General features: G+C 37.3%; 1 protein-coding gene across 10 annotated transcripts in view; it reads left to right on the plus strand.

Annotated features, from left to right (window-relative positions):
- LOC309882202 (high affinity cAMP-specific and IBMX-insensitive 3',5'-cyclic phosphodiesterase 8A-like) overlaps positions 1 to 19,420 on the plus strand; it is a 166,063-nt gene that overhangs the window by 122,227 nt on the left and 24,416 nt on the right. For 9 of the 10 annotated variants that reach the window (XM_082769038.1, XM_082769031.1, XM_082769032.1 and 6 more), the window contains 12 exons: positions 1,949 to 2,006; positions 3,497 to 3,585; positions 3,815 to 3,893; positions 5,445 to 5,582; positions 10,708 to 10,796; positions 12,029 to 12,080; positions 12,181 to 12,223; positions 13,241 to 13,318; positions 14,541 to 14,611; positions 15,258 to 15,422; positions 18,015 to 18,063; positions 18,307 to 18,442. In XM_082769038.1, coding sequence (XP_082625164.1) covers positions 1,949 to 2,006; positions 3,497 to 3,585; positions 3,815 to 3,893; positions 5,445 to 5,582; positions 10,708 to 10,796; positions 12,029 to 12,080; positions 12,181 to 12,223; positions 13,241 to 13,318; positions 14,541 to 14,611; positions 15,258 to 15,422; positions 18,015 to 18,063; positions 18,307 to 18,442 — 1,047 coding nt within the window. The remainder of the gene's footprint in view (positions 1 to 1,948; positions 2,007 to 3,496; positions 3,586 to 3,814; positions 3,894 to 5,444; positions 5,583 to 10,707; positions 10,797 to 12,028; positions 12,081 to 12,180; positions 12,224 to 13,240; positions 13,319 to 14,540; positions 14,612 to 15,257; positions 15,423 to 18,014; positions 18,064 to 18,306; positions 18,443 to 19,420) is intronic. The other variant, XM_082769034.1, reaches the window with a different exon arrangement.

Here is a 19,420-nt window from a genome sequence, read left to right on the forward strand (position 1 = left end):
CTGTCCTTCAATCTGATTAATCACAGTACAAACAGAAGATCTGTTGAGTTAACAAAAAAAATTGTACAGAACAATTTGAGCAGAGACAAGTAGCATCTGACCATGGAAATTCTGCAAATAAAATAGGCTGCTAAGACATTGCAATAAAGAAGTGCATATGCTTTTTTCCTCCTCCTCCCTCTTGAACACACTGCTTATATATCGTTAAGTGTGGGGTTTATTTAGACTACAAATGTAGAAGTAGCAGAAATAAAATATATTTAACTTGAAATGAATTTTAGATAATTTCCTCCAAATACAATTTTGAGACTGTCCATTTCTCAGAAAACTTTTATTCCAAAATCCAATTCTGAGGTGTTGAAATTTTCTGTTAATGCTGTTTTCCACCACCATTTCTAGGGAACAAAAGACCCTAGTTAAACATTTCAAGGGACTCAATTGTGAATATAATCATCATTGTTTTTATATGAGAAAGCCTTTTGACTATGAAAACTGATGCTTCTGCATTCAGAATTGCCTGTCATCAAAGTAGTACAAAAGAAAAGAGAAGAAAAGGAGCAGGAGAGAAATAGCAAAGGAACTCAAGAGCTTCTTCATGTACATCAGAGAGAAAGACACCTGTGGTTCTGTGGGCCAGCAAATCCTTTTAAAAAAAGCTAGAAAGCTAGATTGGAAGGTGGGCTTGTTCACTCACAGTTAGGGAGTTGCTCAATAGTTTTTTTTTCTCTGCAATTCATTTAGTCTTTTGAAAATTTTTGTATTGTGTGTTGGGACAAGATAATAGATCCCTGCAGTGACAAGATCTCATAAGCTTCAGTTCTCAAACTTTTCAGATGTGTCTGATATCCCTGTCTAGTGGAAACTTCGGAAGTAAGTTTGCCTTTCACTGCGACCAAGTTGATTGTTTCAAGTTCCTGTGTGCTAAACACATGCTGTCTGTAGTTGCCATTTAGGATTTCACAGAGTGAGAACTTTCACACGTTTTCTTCCATTCTGCAAGAAGCATATTTGTGAAAAGGCTGACATCTAGTCAATAGCATATGGAAGGGCTTCTCTCTGAGGATTATCTTCCTTCAGTTTCCTGCAGTTCAGTTGTTGGTGTTGTGTCTTTTTTTTTTTTTTCTTTCTCCCTGCAATATGCCTGCTCTCTTTCTCTGTACTTTTGGGAGGCAATGTTACCAGATAGCTGGCATGAGGAATGGAGATAATTTTTCTGTGCTTCACTAGGCATCATTCACTAGGCACCATGCACAGGAAACAAGTGCATGGAAAACAAAAACGAGGTGCCATAAGATCCAAAATTTTAAACATAAATAAAAGCTATTGTGCCATCTGCTAAACTTGACCAGCTTCCATCTGCTCATTTACAGAAATTTAGCATAATGACCTTCCTTCCAGATTCCATTCATACATTCACATATGTTTGAGCATCTTTTAACAGTTACTATAGCCAAGTTTTCCAGAATGATTCAGGTATCTCATTTTAGGAGTATGTCATCATGAAGTAACCTACTAGCAGGTGTTGGGTAATCAACAGTAGAAAATCTATCCTCATTCAGGCATCTTGAGTTGTCCACCTAATATTTGGTATATACAAATAACAAGTGATTTCTTAAAACTTTGGCCATGTAAACATTCAGGTGTATCTTTCACTAGGGACAGCATAAACTACAAAGAATCCAACAGTCTAGCAAATTACTTTTTGTGATGCAAGAAGCTCATTACTTACAAATAGGAAAAAATAGGAAAATAACATGTTGGCCTATCTGTGCCAAAGACATAAGTTTGTACTAAACAAAAAAAAAATATATTTGTAATGACATGAAAGAATCTAGCTGTACTAGCCTTTAATATGACATTTAGTGTACAGGTATGTCAATGCCTTGTCAAATTGGGGTTTCAATTGATTACAAGAATGATCTCTGACTTCATCATCCTTCTTTAAAAGGCATGCTGATCGTGAAGAGTCATCAATATTGCCCCTGATCTCTGCTGGCTTCACAAGGGTATGTATATTTTATAATCCACTAGATAGCTCTGACATTCCAGAACTGTCATGGAAGAAACTATGCTGAAGTGTGGCTGTCAATGACTGTTTGTGTCAGTAATCCAACTTGTAAATCTTATTCATGCTTCTCATTCTTACATATTTTCCAATTCTGAACTACTGTACATTGGTAGAGATAGAATAACGCTGACAAGGTAGGTGGACATTCTTAGGAATACCAGAAGTGTTACCAAGACATTTCTTCAGTATACACTTATTTCAAAACAAGTATACAATGCTCTGCTTTAATGTATGACATCGGCAAAAATGACTAATTACTCTAGCAGGACCAAAGAGCAGCTTGCAGTGAACAACAGAATGTGCTGTGGGAAATCTCTTCTATCAAATGCCAATTCACATCTGTAAACAGGCTTCAGACACTGTCAAGTGCTATTATCTATTGTTTGGAGGCACCTGAAAAGTATTACATTGAATCTGTTCCTTGGCAACTATTCCAATTAAGCAGGAAAGGTGCTTATTAGTGTGTCAGTTAAGTGGATTCCTTATTGCATTATGCTGACAATGGAACAAAAATATGCAGGATTTACCACTGTAATTCAGAGTGTTTTGGTTGCATGCTCACTGGATCTTTTCCTGTCCCATCACAGTCCATCTGGACCCATTTACTTATTTGTAGCAAAAACTTCCTAATACAGGAAGTGCTAAAGCTTGAAAACAACTGTACTTGTATGCACAAAATCATTCCAGTGGGCACAGAAGTAATCCAACGCAGGTTCTGAATTATTTATAGATCAGAGCCTTGGAGATTGGTCTAATGGAAAAGCACAAAGTTTTGTTTATTAGCATTGATGTGCTGGCTTATCTTTGGTAGTCTCCACTCTCCCATTCCCCAAATCAATGTCTATGTCAGTTTATCATGAGCAAAGATTTAACACTCAGGCTTCTACGTGGTAAAAACAAGAAGTTTCAAAAAAGCATCAGAGAAAAGGTACTAGGGTCATTGCTGTATGGGGCCCCAAATGAATAATCATATCCAGTAGCAGGTACATTTTGGGGAAGTTTTGCTTTCCTATATTTATACAGTATTTTGGAATATTAGTAATTTGAAGCTCATAATAATCTTAAATTTTGTTGACCAGAGACACAATGTTATTTTTGATTGTTGTTTTAAATAAATAACATGAAATCTTATAAATTAATTAAAAGTATATTATCTTATATTTTGATCCTGCTGACAATTACACAGAATAAACAGCTTGGCAGAACCTCATTGCTGTGAGGTTCTGTCACCTTTTCAAAATGCAGTAACCTGAAAAATTTTACTAGTTCCAGAAAATAATCTTATAAAGTTGCTTACATTACAACATGTTCATTTTTTGGCATATCTCTACACCTTTTTAATCCTCTATCAAGCAAAAGAAAACAGAGCCTCATACCCTTGAGTACAGAAATGTGACTAATGAAATATTTCTAACATTTTATTTGCAGAGATATGTAGAAAATTCCAATATAATGGCCTGTTACAATGAGTTAATTCAGCTGGAATTTGGAGAGGTGCGGGCACAATTCAAACTAAGGTAATTTTACCAAAAACATCATCAACAAAAATTTCCAGTTCAGCCATATGCTTACAAGAGCATTCATTTTACTGAACTGTAGATAATTATAGAATGTCAGTTAGCTAAAGAAAATATGTTAATCCTTAAAGTACAACTTTATTTAGTATGGAATTATAATAGTTTATTAGCATATGCAGCAAGAATTATGAGGATTAAAGCTAATAAGATGTCATTTTTTTGTCTCTAGGGCTTGTAATTCATTATTCACAGCATTAGAGAAAAGTCAAGAAGCCATTGAGATCACAAGTGAAGACCATGTAATACAGGTTTGTTCCAGTTATTTTTATAAGTACAGAAAATTGCTCCGCGGGCTGACAGTATTTCATTTCATTCACGTTTCTATTTATTCTTTTTTATGGTGCAAGAATCCAACCTAACTTAATGGTTCTAATCAGGTTGGAGTGAGTTTAGCTGTGGAATACAATTTTCTCCATTTAAAATATCTTGCATAAATGAAGTAAATTTTAAGGGACGGTTGTTTCTGAAAAAATAAGAGTTTTTTTTTTATATATCATGAATGAATGCAGCTGCTAACTTGCATACATTCTTTCCCCCAAAATATTGTATGTTAATCTGATGCTTTTGAAAAGCAGACCAAATCGTTTAACTACTTAAGTAAAGGTAGAAAACAAGTTTTGTTTTATTTATTTATTTATTTTTATAGATCTGATGCTGTTTGTTGAGTCAGGATTCTTGGGCCAACTGTTTTTGAATGTAATCATTGCTTAAAAGTGGAAGAGTTTGTGCTTAGGTCTGCAGTTCTGAGAAACATCATCTTTATAAGGGAGTTAGTTCCACTATGACAGCTGTGAGGAGTGGTTTTATTAGTAGCAAAAAGCTTGAGTCCAAGCCCCTGGGAGTTACAGTGTGCATATAAATTGTACCCTCTTGACCCAAATCTCGACAATGGCAATTTCACTGCAGGATGTGTTTTCTACATCCCTTTTACAAAGAGAACAGAACATATCCTTAAGTTGTTTGGAAATATGCTTTTTCAGACCAAATTTTGTCACAGAATAGAATATAAAAGAACTGACATGTACAAGAGTCCTGGAGCTCCAGCAGGCAGGGCTTTCTTCCATAATAGGCTAGAGGAGAAATGCTAGGAGCAGAGGGCATCCAGTAGCACCCTTTCCATATCTGTCACATCAAAACATTGAACATTGTGAGGTGTTCAGATCCTGTTATTACGGGACCCGTGTCTGCAGCTCAGCTAGTGAGAGTCATGAAGGTGTGGGCTATATAGATACCAGTTCTTAGTTTTATTGAACAAGGGCCAGAAAGCTACAGTGAAATGCGGCATTCAACTGAGAGAGAAAGTTGCTTTCTCAGACTGCACTTCTTCCAGTCAGTTTGGCTGAGCTTTGCCTGGACAGAGGAGTGATGGTGGTTGGCTCTTGCACACAAGAAGGCAAAGAATTTGTCAATGGATAAGTTTAATGTTTCTATGGTATCCCAACATCTAATTTGTGAATTTTAGGAACTCTGAGGTAGGTTTGAGTTTTTTAGGTTTGAGAACAGAAAAAGCTAATTTTTCAGGGTTTTATGTTGTCTGTCAAAACAATGGGTCTGTAACACTCAGCTGGTTCCATATTTTCCCTCTGCTCACATGCACACACTCTGCATGACTGTTCTAGTATGGACATTCATGTTTTTCTCCACAAATAAAAATAATTTAGATATATCTTTCAGGAACAATGCATACCGAGATTTATTTCAGGCTAGGAAAGCGACACCTAAGTTTAGCAAATAGACAAAAAGGGATTCTATTGTGTTTTAAGTATTCTGTTGAATGTTGGTTTGTTTTTATTTCACAGTACGTCAATCCTGCATTTGAAACAGTGATGGGCTATCAAATAGGTGAATTAATAGGAAAGGAATTAACAGAAGTGCCTATAAATGAAAAAAAAGCTGATTTCCTAGATACTATTAATTCCTGCATAAAGATAGGAAAGGTGAGTAATAACATTGTGTTGCTTCTCGCTTGCTATTTGTAAAAGTTACTGTTGTCCAGGGATGACACATGACATAACCTGCATCTTCATAGCCCAATATAGCATTTGCAGCTTGATTACTCAAGCAAGACAAGGAAGTGAAAAATGCTCATTTATAAGGGCTTCTTTTTCTTTAATTGTTTGGAAGAGCTACATGTTTTATGAAAATTATTGACTTGCTGTGTTTGTTTATAATTTATGCTGTATATAGCAAAAGATGTAGACATACCAAAGAAAATTGGGCTAAAACCACATGTTATCCAGAAAGATGCAAATGAGAAAAGAATCATGTCTAGGTTTTTTAACATGAAATGTGGAAGCTGATCTGCAACTTCAGAATGTGAAAATATCAGAAAAGACATTTTCAATATCACTTGATAATGATAGGTGGTGTCGACTGCCAATACTTTAAAAAATTTTATCTACTTATGTACATGGGAGCTGTCTAATGGATTTCCATTAGATATGTTTGTTGCACCAAGAAAGTACATGAGAAAGTGCAGCTGGCTTCAAGGGAGGTCTCTAGAGAGTGGCTTCGCCATTTGCCTGGTAGCTCCACAATGTTCCCTTTGGACTGTTGTGACAGTGTGAGGAGCATCTAGGAGCTTTCATCTGTTTTGACAATGAGCTCTAAATGCTTCTGGTGTCATTGAACATGTCTTCTGTAGAGACCGTGGAGGTAACAGAAAGATTGGGGAACTGGTATGTTTGTAGATGCATCATGGTCCACGCTCAGACCTGAGTCAGGATAACTAATTGGGTCATGCTGACTGGGTGCTGGGAAGCACCTTGCTATTGACACAGCACAGGGAGATGCTAAAATGAATCATGGCACTTGTGTATCCAGGCAGTGATGCAAAAGCACCAATGCAAAGTTGTGATGAGTCATACTGTGTACTTAACGCAAGCATTCGTTATCAAAACCTGTGCTCTGGATGCAGATTGCATGTACATCTCAACAAGAATGTGTAACTCATTTCTGTGTGTATTGGTCTTTTGGGAGAAATCCAAGCAATAGACAGTAGCTTGGATTTTGGTACTTTGTACCTGTCTTGCCTGACCAGAATTATTTCAGTAAATGCTTGTAATACAAAACTGATGTAATGAGGGAGTATATATTATTAAGTTATAATTCAAACACATTAGATATGTCAGGCTTTAAAACCACAACATCAATTCTCAAGATACAAAGTGATTAAATTCTTAATATTTTAGTGTGCTGGTAAAAATGTCTTAAATAATGGAAACATATTTCATTCTATGAATGATAGAAATCTAACCCTGGTCTATCTCTTTCCTTGCAACATATTTCACTCTTGACTCTAGGACTTCCAACTGTGATGGCTAATGAAATACTACTTATTAAAACCTGTCTGTCTGGAACAGCTTAAACTGTTTTAAGTGGATATGTTCTGTTTGCATGTTTTTGTATTTCCCTTTGGAACGTTTTGTAGTATGCAATTTATGTAGCCTCACATCTACATATTAATAGAAAAATGTATTACAAATGAAATTATTACAGGAAGTACTTGGAAGTAGAGCTTGACTGGGCGGAACAACTTTCGAAATACTGCAGTCCTTTGAAGGTGCTTTAGTTTGAAATGATTTGTGACAAGGTGTTACAGCATTTTCAGCAATGCCTAAATTTTGTCTGGATTGCTCTGATTTGGTCTGTGTGTTGTTTTCAGGCTTGTGATTACTTTATATCCTAAATTTAAGTCTGCTTCTGGTTACAATAAACTATATATTGGTTACCATAGGTCACAGCATACTAATAAAGCCAGCTGTCTCCTGTGATATTCTCCTCTCAACTTTTTTTTGCTCGTTTTGGAGTAAACGTGGTACTGTAACATAAATAATAGAAAGTAAGATGTGCTGATCTTTAGAAAAACTAAGCTGTAGAAAATCTACATTTAGTCTTTACGTGGAATTTGGAAGATGAACTCTTGCAGCATTTCCCTTCTTGTGCTGACAAACATCATGCTGTGAGCAAGTTCAGTGTATCCAAACAAGAGCTGAGAGACATTATGCACAAAAATTGCTAATTGCACAATACATAGGGATTTGTGGGTCAGGATGTTGTTTCCCTTAGTGAGAAAAAAAAAAAAAAAAAAGAAAAAGAAAAAGTGGAAGTTCATTTTTAGTTACTATAAGTGGCTATAATTTGCAAGAAGCCAATGTTATTGAAAGGCATTTTCACATATCCATACTTGAGTTAAAAAACAAGTTGTTCTTTTTCATCCTTTTATGATTCAGAATACATCCATTAAGATGAAATGTGCAGGTCTGTTTCTGACTAGAGTTCTCGCTTCCTCTGATCTCTGCAGTTTGACACAAAGATCTTTAACTCAGTTTCACTTTTTCTAAAGTGAGGTAGATAGCTGTCAGTAAATCAGACATGGCATGCAATTCCTCTCACTCCTTGGGAATGATGTGCAAGATAGCTGTCTTTACAGGAGGAGTGGGGGAGTCGTCAAGCTCTGTGAAAAAGGTCTGTGGCAATTCCTTCCTAACTCAGAGTTATGCTCTGTGCAATTGGTTTTATGACACCTTGTGTTTAATTTAGTTTGTTCTGTTTTCGACAAGGAGCTTGCTGAACATTGCTGTCTAGTGTGAGAAACCCCAAACTGAAATGGAAAGCTGAATTAGGGAATTACTTGTTATGCATGAATGAATTATTTTGGTGGATAGATGTGTATGAGGGCCTTCTGAGTGAAGTCTTAAATCACAGCATTGATTTTTAGAGTACTGTATAAAGGGTGAAACTGTTGTTTTCTTACTATGTATGGTTTTTACTTTGCATTTGAGCCTAGCCTGACAGGCTGTGCAGAAATGACTGATGACTGTATTTGTGTGGCAGTACCATAGCCATAAAATGACTTGACTGACAGCACGTCTTGTGAAGCAGCTCCTCTCTGTTGGATTGCTGACAGAGGCTCTGTGAGAGCATATGGTGTTCTTAAAATATGTTTAAGTAACAACCCTGTGAGAACTTTACATACCAGCAGGAGCTTGGCTTGGGCCTCCTATTTTTTGGAATTCTGCTGACCTTTTCCCTCTCACATTCCCTGCCACAGTTTCACAGGTTTTAGACATTCACAAGTTGAAAAATCTATCTGTTGACTATGAAGAGCACATTGGTGAATAACTCGAACCTATTTTGAAAAGCATGCACTTCCAGTGCGAGAATTATCCAATCTGTCCCTTATGACTTCACCCCTTTGTGCATATTCTGGCTTTATTACCTGGGTTAGAGATCGATCGTTCATCTCTGCCTCATCCTGGTTGTCAAGAATCTATTGATATGCATACTTGTAATTATGAGAGCGTGGAATTTTGTGATGTTTGATTTATCTTCATTTGTATTCCTCATGCAGCTCACAGGAGAAGATATTATGTCTGCTTCCTAATTTGTTATTCACAGTGCTTTTCTCTGACAGCTCCTTGGAAAAGCCTTTCATATTTTCTTCTGCACAGCCTGTCATCATGCAGCTCTCTGCAGGCAGGAGTCTTTATTTGTTGGCTCAATTAGCATAGATGCAAAACTCCTCTCTCTGTACCTGGGCTCTGGCCTGCTCGATTGTGAGATCTGTCAGTCCAGCGTAAATAAGTATGTATTGGGTGCCTCATTAAGGTATTTTCACATACATTGGTAAGATCTGAACTAAAGCCTGTTGAGCTCAACTGAGGGACAGCAACTGGCATGGGCAGTTTGCATTAAGTGAATATGCATTACGGGATTCATTAATTATTAATCATTTGGTATTTAGTAGATGCCCAGATCAAAATCTGCAGCTTTAAAAAAAAAACACAACACACAACAACAGCAGCTACTCAAGGGATGGAAATGCATAGGGAAGACTGTAAGCCTTGTCAATGGCCAGGTTACAAGAGACTGGCACAGCTGGAAGGTTTCAGGTTGCTGTGTTTGTTGCCAGAAATGAGCAGAGGAGACCCAGGCTTCCCAAACTTGTTTTCCCTGAAATGTCCTAAATAGCCCTGTGAGGGGGCAATTCTTGTCTGGGCACCACATGTGAGGGGAGGCCTGGGGAGGTCTGTCAGTGCTGGATTGCATATCTTTGCTGTGGCATTTGTAGCACAGTTTGAGAAGCAGCAGTGTGATGTCTTGAGGGCATTTTAAGGGAATGACAGAGGTAAGGAGGAGAAGGGTTTGTTGGAGCTGCCTTCAGCTCCACCTGTATGTGGGCATGGAAGCTCTGCTGCTTCACAGCACGGTGTGGGCTTTGCTGCCGGTGGCTCATTTAGGGCTGGGTGGTGGACCGTGATGGTGCCTTCTGGCTTTATAATCTTCAAATAACAGAAGTGATTGTTTTAACAATATTTCACTTAAAAGCATGCCTTGAACAAGGGAGAAGGGTCATTTTCTGAGCCTCGTTTAAAAGAAAATATGTGGATTTTGAAAAATGTACATTCTGCACTAGAAAGAAATGTCTCATTTCCAGAGGAAAAAAAATGACTTCTTACAGCAAAATGAAAAATTCCTTTCCACTTTTTTTTTCTTTTTCCATTTATGAGTTTTATCCCCCCCCAAAAAAAAACACAAAACAAAACAATGATACTGTCAGTGACAATCTGATACTGCAAAAATTGTCTACTTCAGTGTTATCCTGAGACCAAAGAGCTTTTAGAGGGGAGGTCAGCAGGTGGAAGGCAGAATCCAGTAGCTGTTCTAAGCTCTCTTTTGCTTAAAAAAAGAAAAAAACCACCACAGGATAAATCTCTGATGTGGTTTGAGACTGAACAGACAGTGTGGAAAGTAAACACATTAGGATACCAAAGCACTCTAAGTTATAGATATATCTCATGTTAACGAGTGATGTGACTTCTCTGCTAGACCGTCAGTCTTCTGTGATATATTTCTCTGATATATTCTTTGCCTTTGTGGGTGAACCCTTAGGTTTTGTACTTTAAAACAGTTTTCAGTGAAAAAAGGTATGAAGCTATAGCTTCTCTTCCTGTGTTATCTCACTTCTCCAAGTTGCCAAATGAAGGAGAATATGTAGAAGAACATATTTGGTTTGATGATTGCATCTTGAACTTCCTTTTGCTTGAATTCCTTTTTCAGGAATGGCAAGGAATGTACTATGCGAAAAAGAAAAACGGAGATAGCATACAGCAAAATGTGAAGATATTACCTGTTGTCGGACAGGGAGGGTAAGTATGAATGCTAAAGCCATAATTTAGGTGTGAATCAAGGTTCAGTTCAGAATTCAGCTACTGTCAGCAGGCGTTGGATTATCTATCCCAGTATAAAGGAAACTTATGCAAAGAAGGGAGCGTCAGACCTCTGTATTTAATTCCTTGGGTTAAAATCACCTTTCCATGTTGTGTACAAGAAATGTGAAATTCTCCCAATTCTCCCTAGAAAGGAGCCAGAGATCCAGATGTGCTCACTTGTGACTCTTTCTGTGTATTGTGTGGGGAGCACCAGAACCTACATCCTGTTCTACTGTTCACCTGTAGCATGTCCCTCACGTACTCATGGCCGTTGTCAGGTGTCTTTCTGTGATGAGGTTACTGGGTGCTTTGATCCTGGTCCAAATTCAAGCATGTCTTGGTCCCCAGGTAAAGCATTTTGGAGCATGCAGGTATATGTTAGTTGTTGGTACGTTTGTGATGAGTACATCTGTATGATATTGGAAAAGAAAGTGTATCAAATCACATGCAGTAGCAGTATAAAAATCCCTTTAAGGCAACACAGACATTAATTAAAAGCACTGTGCATTATCTCCAGACTTGGCTGAGACACTTCTTTAGGAAGTTGTGTCAATGTGAAGGAGAGGCCAAATGCAGCTTCTTCATGCAGTTACTTCCTTTAAAAGAAAAAAAAAAAAAAAAAAAAGTGTTTTAGGTTGATTTCATCCCTTGGAAGTAATTCATGTTCTCTAGTCTACATCAATAGCATGAAGATATTTCCAGCTTATTATGCCAAACTTGTAAAACTAATATATTCTGTGTACATTGTTACTTAAGGAGAAATCTAAGCTCATTTGAAACTGGCTTAGAAAGTTTCCTGCTAATCAAAGATTTAGTTTTCAGATTGATTGCCCTGTCCCTAAATCCTATAGAAAGCTTCAGTTGTTGGACTGCAGTGTTGCATATTTTTTCAGTTATATCATACCTGAAGCATCCTACAGTTGCCCAAAAGAAGGTAGGGGGGGCATGGAGAAAGAGGAAGGAACAATCTTTGCAAAGGATGTTTCCATTTTGTATTCCCTGTCACCTGCAGCAGAACTGTTTTGGTCTTTTTTCCATTCCCTACCTAGCCTTCCTGCCAGAACAGGATTTGTCTTACATTAATTTGTTGCTATTGCCCATTTTGTGTATCAGCACTGAATTAGAGCTGAGGTTTGGATGGGAATTAACACGCTGTTTTTTGCCTGCAGAAAGATTAGACACTATGTGTCAATTAGTAGACTGTGCAATGACAACAATAAGGTAAGTGAAAATGGTGATACGCTTGCTTTAGTTTGAGCCCTAAATACTACAAAATAATGGAAAAGTTCTGACTAACTGGATTTCTCATACTGATTTTTAGGCGGAGAAGACATGTGAACGTGTTCAGGCTGAATCTCAGACAGGTATGACACATCTCTTCTGTCATAATAAGTGGAAAATGTACCTGGGAAAAGAAAGAAGCCAGTTGCTAGTATATGACTGAAAACCACAGCTGCACAGGGTAGTCCAAGTCTGGGCAGTACTATTTAGCTAAGGACAGTCTGAACAGTACTATTTAGCTAGCAATAAACTGGGAATCCATCTCAAAAGGCAGCAAAATAAATAGAAACTCTCTCTACCTGCCACATTTGTCTTAGAAATGCTATAAAACAAACCCAAAATGCTATAAACCCAGAAATGATATAAAGCAACTCAAAAATACAAGAGGGGCCGGGTTGGTGTTGTGGTATTGCTGGATTTGGTGTCATGTTTCAGTTGTGGGTAGTGGATCTCTGTGGCAAAATTAAAGATACCGAGGTTGCTGTCTAGTCAGCATGTTGCTACAGCTGGTCTATAGCTTGCTGCATGTCTGCTTGCATTGCTTTTAACTGTCCTGTGGAGTATTTCCATGGGGAAGGAAATGAGTATCACCACCACTACTGTTCACCCTCATCCCACGTATCAACACTGCAGTTAAGACATCTTTGGCATCTGTGCCATGAGTACTTCTTAATTGTAGTGTTTGGTAGGACAGGTTGTATCTGTTGGAGTCTGTCAGGGATCTGGAATGCATTGCCTAGTTTACTAGTGTGTATTGTACTTTGGGACAACGATTCTTTTGGCAGTTATCACTTGAGTGAACTCGTCGGGTGTGTTGCATAAGTTGTATTCACAAGTACATTTACATTGTGTCAAGAGAGGAACTTTTCCCTCTGGTAGATCCATTCTGCAAAAACATATTGTCATGTTTTGTCAGAATGCATGACTGGGACAATGACAATGTAATTGGGCAAGAGTTTAAAAATGAGTTTTCATTGTCCCTCATCTGTTGGAGCATTCTGCTAAATATCACTCAGCTGCTGTGAGGCTTTCTCTGAGTTTCGGTTCCTTTATCATACATCTTAGGCAGAGCTTATGTCCTCATATAATTTTCTCAACAGATATTCAGACTTCCAGACACAAAGACAGGAGGAAAGGATCACTAGATGTCAGATCTACAACATCAAGAGGGAGTGATGGTATGTTAAACAAGCAGATTTTTTTTATTTCTACATATATTCAATTTTTTATGTGCATGCACGCATACACATACAAATACAGATAAGTATATATGTGTATATACATATACTAAAAAAACAGCAAGGCATTCGCCTGTGAACAACAGCCCCATTTTCTTGAACCACTGAAGAATGGAAGGCTATCATCTATCATCCTGCATGGAAGACCTTAGGAGATTCAATAGCAGTACTTTCAACTACAAATCGCAGACTCTAAACCTAACAAATTACTGCATTTCTTACCTCTTCTCTCGATAAATATATGATGTAAATTTTCTTATGAGTTTTGTTTTCTTGTCACTGTTTTGTACTGTATTTCATCATAGCACCCCGACCTTGATAGATGAATCACATATTGAAAACTTTTCCTGATACTTGCATGGCTCTGCTAAAGCACGGATCATTACAGTCTAGGGAGCATGCACTAGTGAAACATGGGAGGAGGTCTGTGGCAATGAGTATACTATCATGCCCCAGTATGACAAGAATAGCATTGATTCTTTTTCTAAATAGGTGTTCAGTACGAAGTAACAGAGATCTGTCTGTATTTTATAGGAACACAACATAATTATATAGAAAATTCCCTTTTGGGCCTTTTCTCTACAAAATCAGAATTGCTAACTGAAATAAAACTTTTTCTTTTTCTTTTCTTTTTTTTTTTAATTTTTAATAAATGAGGGGCCAGGACTTCTGCTATTTTAATTTGGCATAGCTTTCTTCACTTCATAAGAGCTTCACTGATTTACCTCAGCATGGTAGCTGACTCATTATGACTTGTCATGTTGAACCAGTCAGAAAAAGTATTTGTATCTTATAATAACCTAAATGCAATTGTTACCTACATGTGCCTGCCAGTTTACGCACACACACATCTGTATAGTCTTTTAACTCAGTATTTCCTTAAATATTTTAATCAGTTCAAATACAAAAACAAAGCAATGATTTTGCCAGGCTGTTACAGCTACTTATCTCTAATCTGGATAGCAATGGTTCAGCAGGCATCTTTTTGCACCTGTGTGTCCCGAGCATAACAAGCATGTGTATGCATTCTACAGTAGATCACTTGTGAAGGGCACAGCAGGGTAAGCAGTTTAGAAAACGAATCTAGATTTCTTGGCTGAAACCTCCTGTCCTGCCATGTCACTGGATTCAGGATACTAATTCTGCTTTGTTTCCCATGCAGGCAGCTCACAAAGGAGGCACTCTTCTATGGCCAGGATACATTCCATGACTATTGAAGCACCTATTACCAAGGTAATGTGCAACTGTTGCTGGCTACTGGCAGTTGTGCTGTACTGGAATACCATGGCCCAAGGCTCCAACAAAGCATCTAGACTGAGGAGCAAGGCAGTGTTGGTCTCCAGTGCAACTTCTTCCCCCCTTCTACCAGACCACTGATGGAGCTCCAAGAAACAGATGCTTTGAACTGAGTCCTCCCAAGGCTGTGTAGCAGAGTGCCCTCCCTGTGGCCAGCCACAGCATGATCCTTTTGAAGGATTCTTGCCTTTGTGGAGGAGGAGACTGGAGTTCCTCCTTCTTACTTACGCATTATAAACTGCCTTCTGAAACCATTCAAGGATTTGTCAAAAATCACCTCTTCTATAAAGTGGCAGAGGCAAATGGAAGAAGGTTACACTGAATCCATTCAGAGTCATTTGGGGGCTGTGCCTTGAACAGGAAAGTATTAATAAGGCTGTTGTCTTTAAGGCTGTTATCTTGTTCCTAAAGGTAATCGTAAATGTCAGTGTTTTGTTAACATCCCTTTCACTTTTATTCCCCACATGTGGATTAAAGTTTTAGATCTGATTTAATTGCTGTGAGTTTTTCGTAATAATTGATGAGAGTGTTGGTTCTTTCTTAAATTACTTTTAAATTCAAATCATGTCTGATGTTAAACTAGGTAATAAACATCATCAATGCTGCACAAGAAAGCAGTCCAATGCCAGTTGCAGAAGCTTTAGACCGAGTTTTGGAGATATTAAGAACCACTGAATTGTACTCTCCACAACTGGGAACAAAAGATGAGGATCCACATACAAGCGACCTCGTTGGAGGGTTGATGACAGTAAGTATATACTGCTACAAACGGCTATTGATGTTCTGCTGCCTGATGTTCCTGGTTACCTGATCGTTATTATCTGGCAGATGCTTTGCCTAAAAATGCCAAATTTTCATGAAAAACTGCTCACTTCTTTTTGTGTTTTCTCCCCACCCCTTTTATTAATGTAGCTCTAGAATAAAATTGACCAGTCCCTTTCAAGCATAAGTTTCACTAGAAGTGGGAAGTAAAACACTTTTTTCCAATGTGTATTGTTTTAGAAATACATAGATGGGAGAGGAAGAAGGAAAGACAGCTAGACATGTATATTTATTAATTAGGATTAGAATGGACTGTATAAAAAGTATATAAATAAGAAGTATGGGTTTACAGAAGAATGGAAAATACTTTTGAGTTGCTATTTCTTAGATTATATTCGAATATTTAGAGACTCAGAAAGATCAGTGCTTTGAGCTAAGAACATGAACGTTCACATGAAAACAAAATGATGCTCCACAGAACTCATAATTTAAATAAATAAGGCAAAAAAAAAGGACTGGAGGAGGCAGCATATATTACTACGTTATCTAAAAAGGAACAGGGATATTAGAAAAAGAAGCGTTGTACCCAAAATTGAACAAAGGGCATGAAGCAAAGCAAAGAATTGAACTCAAACCTTCAGAGTCTGGAGTGTGGCCCTCCTGATGATAACTAGATGAACTTGGTTGAATGTTACCTGTGCCTCCAGGATATGTGTTCCCATTAGTCTGTAGATTGCATATAAAAGGCTACCTCAGGAAAAAAAAGAAGACAGTGTGTTGGGTGCAAAAGGCTCACAAAATGTGAGCTTTTCAGAGATGTCTCTGGGCTATTACAATTTCATGCTCAAGACAACTTTGCAGTATCCATTAAAGTCTTGAAAGAGTTTAAATATATTGTTGCCTTGTACAATAACACAGCAAATGTCTAATCAGGAGAAACATATGTGAGACTTCAAGAATTCCAGAGGATCAGAATGTTTCCTACAGGGTTGAATTTACTAGCACAGGAAACAAAATATATCTTTACATTAACCATAAAAATATTGTTGGAATGGCAATGCATTAGAGTCTCAAAGTGAATCTTTTCTCCTGTTGACGATGCAGTCCATAAACTTAGCTGGGTACTCCTTTTTGTAGATGGTGTGTTCTTTACATACATTTGTATTCTGCTTGTAATTCAGTCTATGGTCCCAGAACATGCAGGTAACAAAATTACAAAATACAAAATCCTTCCTGAATATAAAACAAAGGCTATTTTATGGAGCAATAGAAAAGCTGAGAAAACCCATTTCAGGGTATATGGTGTATGCTGAGTTTTAAAATGATCTGGGAGAAATATTTTTTCCAGCAAAGGGGACCAGAATCTTATTATTCCATGTCATGTTCAGAAGCTATATCTGAGTTGTAGGGAACAAGCAGTAGGTTATTGGATTTGAACTCTTACACAGAATTCATGATGGGAAGGGCATTTGGAGTTCAAAGATGGATTTTCCAGATACAATTACACCTACTATTTCAACTCCTAAAAAAATAATCTTTGATTCTAAAGGATTCACAGCATCTGGTGTACCAAATCCTTGTTTCATAGCAGTGCTATTGAAGAGTCACTGAGCCAATTAGAGTGGTAGTACTCCCCTTCCTTTATATCGCAGAACTTCAGACTAATTTGCTTCCAAATTTGAAAAATAAAAATGAGTTGTAACAGTTCCTGTACGTGCAGGAATTGCATGTTCAGATACAGCATCCACATTTACCTCAGCTATGCTTTGGGTACATAGCATAGGGAGGTACATTCAGAAAGACTGATTTTTTTTATAACCATTTTTTTTACATCATGACATTGATGTAAACATTGATGTGTGGTAACTAACAGTCTGTATACATCAAAAGAGGAGGCAGAATTTGGGCCACAGCATTTAGAATTATGAGCAGAAAGGTAAATATTAAATGGATCATTCAGTTAGTTTTAATCCTTTGGCTGAGTTTTCACATTAGGCATCATGCCAGAATTACACCTAGGAGGCACTGAGCTGGAGAATACACAAGCACACGTTCTTTGATAGAAGGGAAGCCCAGAGTAATTTGTTGCTCTGTAATCCCAGCAACAAATCACAAGATTCTTATGCTGCTGAGGTGACTTGATCTGTCAATACCAGGGGAGGAGAGCAGAACCATGTCTCCATCTGTGCCCTCCCACCACCCACCTTTGCTTGTTGAAGGGAAGTATACAGACATATGGTGTCTGGTTTGTGGCATACACCCAGACCTGGTGTCTGTGTTGTCCAAACAAGAGTGGATGTGAAGCTGTAATTCCAGACTTCTATCTACACCTGAGGTACTCAAGTTTGCACCTATCAAAGTTCATATTGTATCCCACCTCTTGCAGTTTCTCATCCATAATGAGCTGTATGTAAAACAAGCAAATGTTAACAGGGCACACAGATATAGCAGAGGCAGCTTTGATGACTATGATATGTTGTAATCAGGGTTCTCTAATGTTATTGTGCTATTTGTTGTCATCATTGTATAGACCTCTTTTACAATACCCTGCATTTAATTCTCAACTTTCATTGAACAGGATGGTTTGCGAAGATTATCAGGGAATGAATACATACTGTCAGCAAAACGTAAGTCTTAATTTGGCACTTCATTAGACGTTAGCATATTAAAAATTTTAAGAAATATGCAGAGTGATCAGTTGTTCTTTTTATGAACATTGTTTTTACTTTATTTATAAACATTTTTCTGCACATTACTGAGCTATACAGAAATGAGACCTGCTAGGCATTTGTACGGAAAAGAAAGTATGTAAGGAATAGTAGTGTATCTTGAGGTTATTAATAGTGATCTGCAAATATATTCTTCAACAGAAACTCATCAGGTCGCTGGCAGTTTGATCTCTCCAATCTCCCTCAATGACATACCCCCACGGATAACACAGGCAATGGAAAATGAAGAACACTGGGATTTTGATATTTTTGAACTTGAGGCTGCCACCCATAAAAGGTCAGTAAACTCAAGGGCTCATAAATTCAAGTTGCTGAAAATTGACTTAAATGTCATCCTGTAATCAGCTCTTCAATTTCTCTACCTTTGCTTTTCAAATGGAATTACTTATATTTTCAAAGTCAAATGTTTGAATTTTTCTCATTGTGTATGAACCGATTATATATTTTTGTTTCATCATATGTTCTTTCCTGCAGATTCCCAGTTGATGTAAGTGAAAATTATGTATCTTTGATATGGTATAATAACAAAGCAACATCATTTTACAAGCCTTCCTTTTCTGTTTTTGAAAATAGAAAAGTTCTATCAATCAAATTGTTATCTTGTGGGGATTCAAATTCAAATTATGTGCAGCTACACACAAAGTCAACACACTAGTCCTAATTTGATCAGTTGTTATAGATCATGATTTATGTTGTCTTTATGTAATTGGGTATTTTTTTGTTCCTGGACAGTTCAAATACAGCTTTTCAGCAGAATTCTCATTTCTGGGATCAAAAGAATTTCTTTATTCTATCAATTTAGCAGGCTACATTTTATGTATAAGGTTAACTGAAGAATATTTACTGATAAAAAGTAAAGCATACCAATTTCCATCACAAGCATTTCCAAAAGTTTTGATAGTCTGTACTTCATTAGCAAATGCTCCCACTATGATTGTAAATCAATCTTTTTGTTTTAATCATTGGTTTTATTTCCTGATGCCTATCAAAAATTCTCCTCAGGGTCTAGTTTCATGTGTCGCGGTTTCTCTTAGCTTAAAGCTTCTGTGAGATTGTAATTTGAAGGCTAGATTCTGCAATGAAATTGACTATTTTAAGCCCCCATCAAAATCCCAGATCCATGAGAGCTTTGAAAGATATTTAAAAACAGTGTCTAAGCAAGATACTAAGGTATTTAATTAATACATACACATTTTAATTTTAGGCAATGTTTTTTGATTCAAAAAGATGGAAAACATTCAGATTTTTTTTTTCC

This window comes from Aythya marila (assembly GCF_965140915.1).
Source record: "Aythya marila genome assembly, chromosome: 11".
NCBI lineage: Eukaryota > Metazoa > Chordata > Aves > Anseriformes > Anatidae > Aythya > Aythya marila.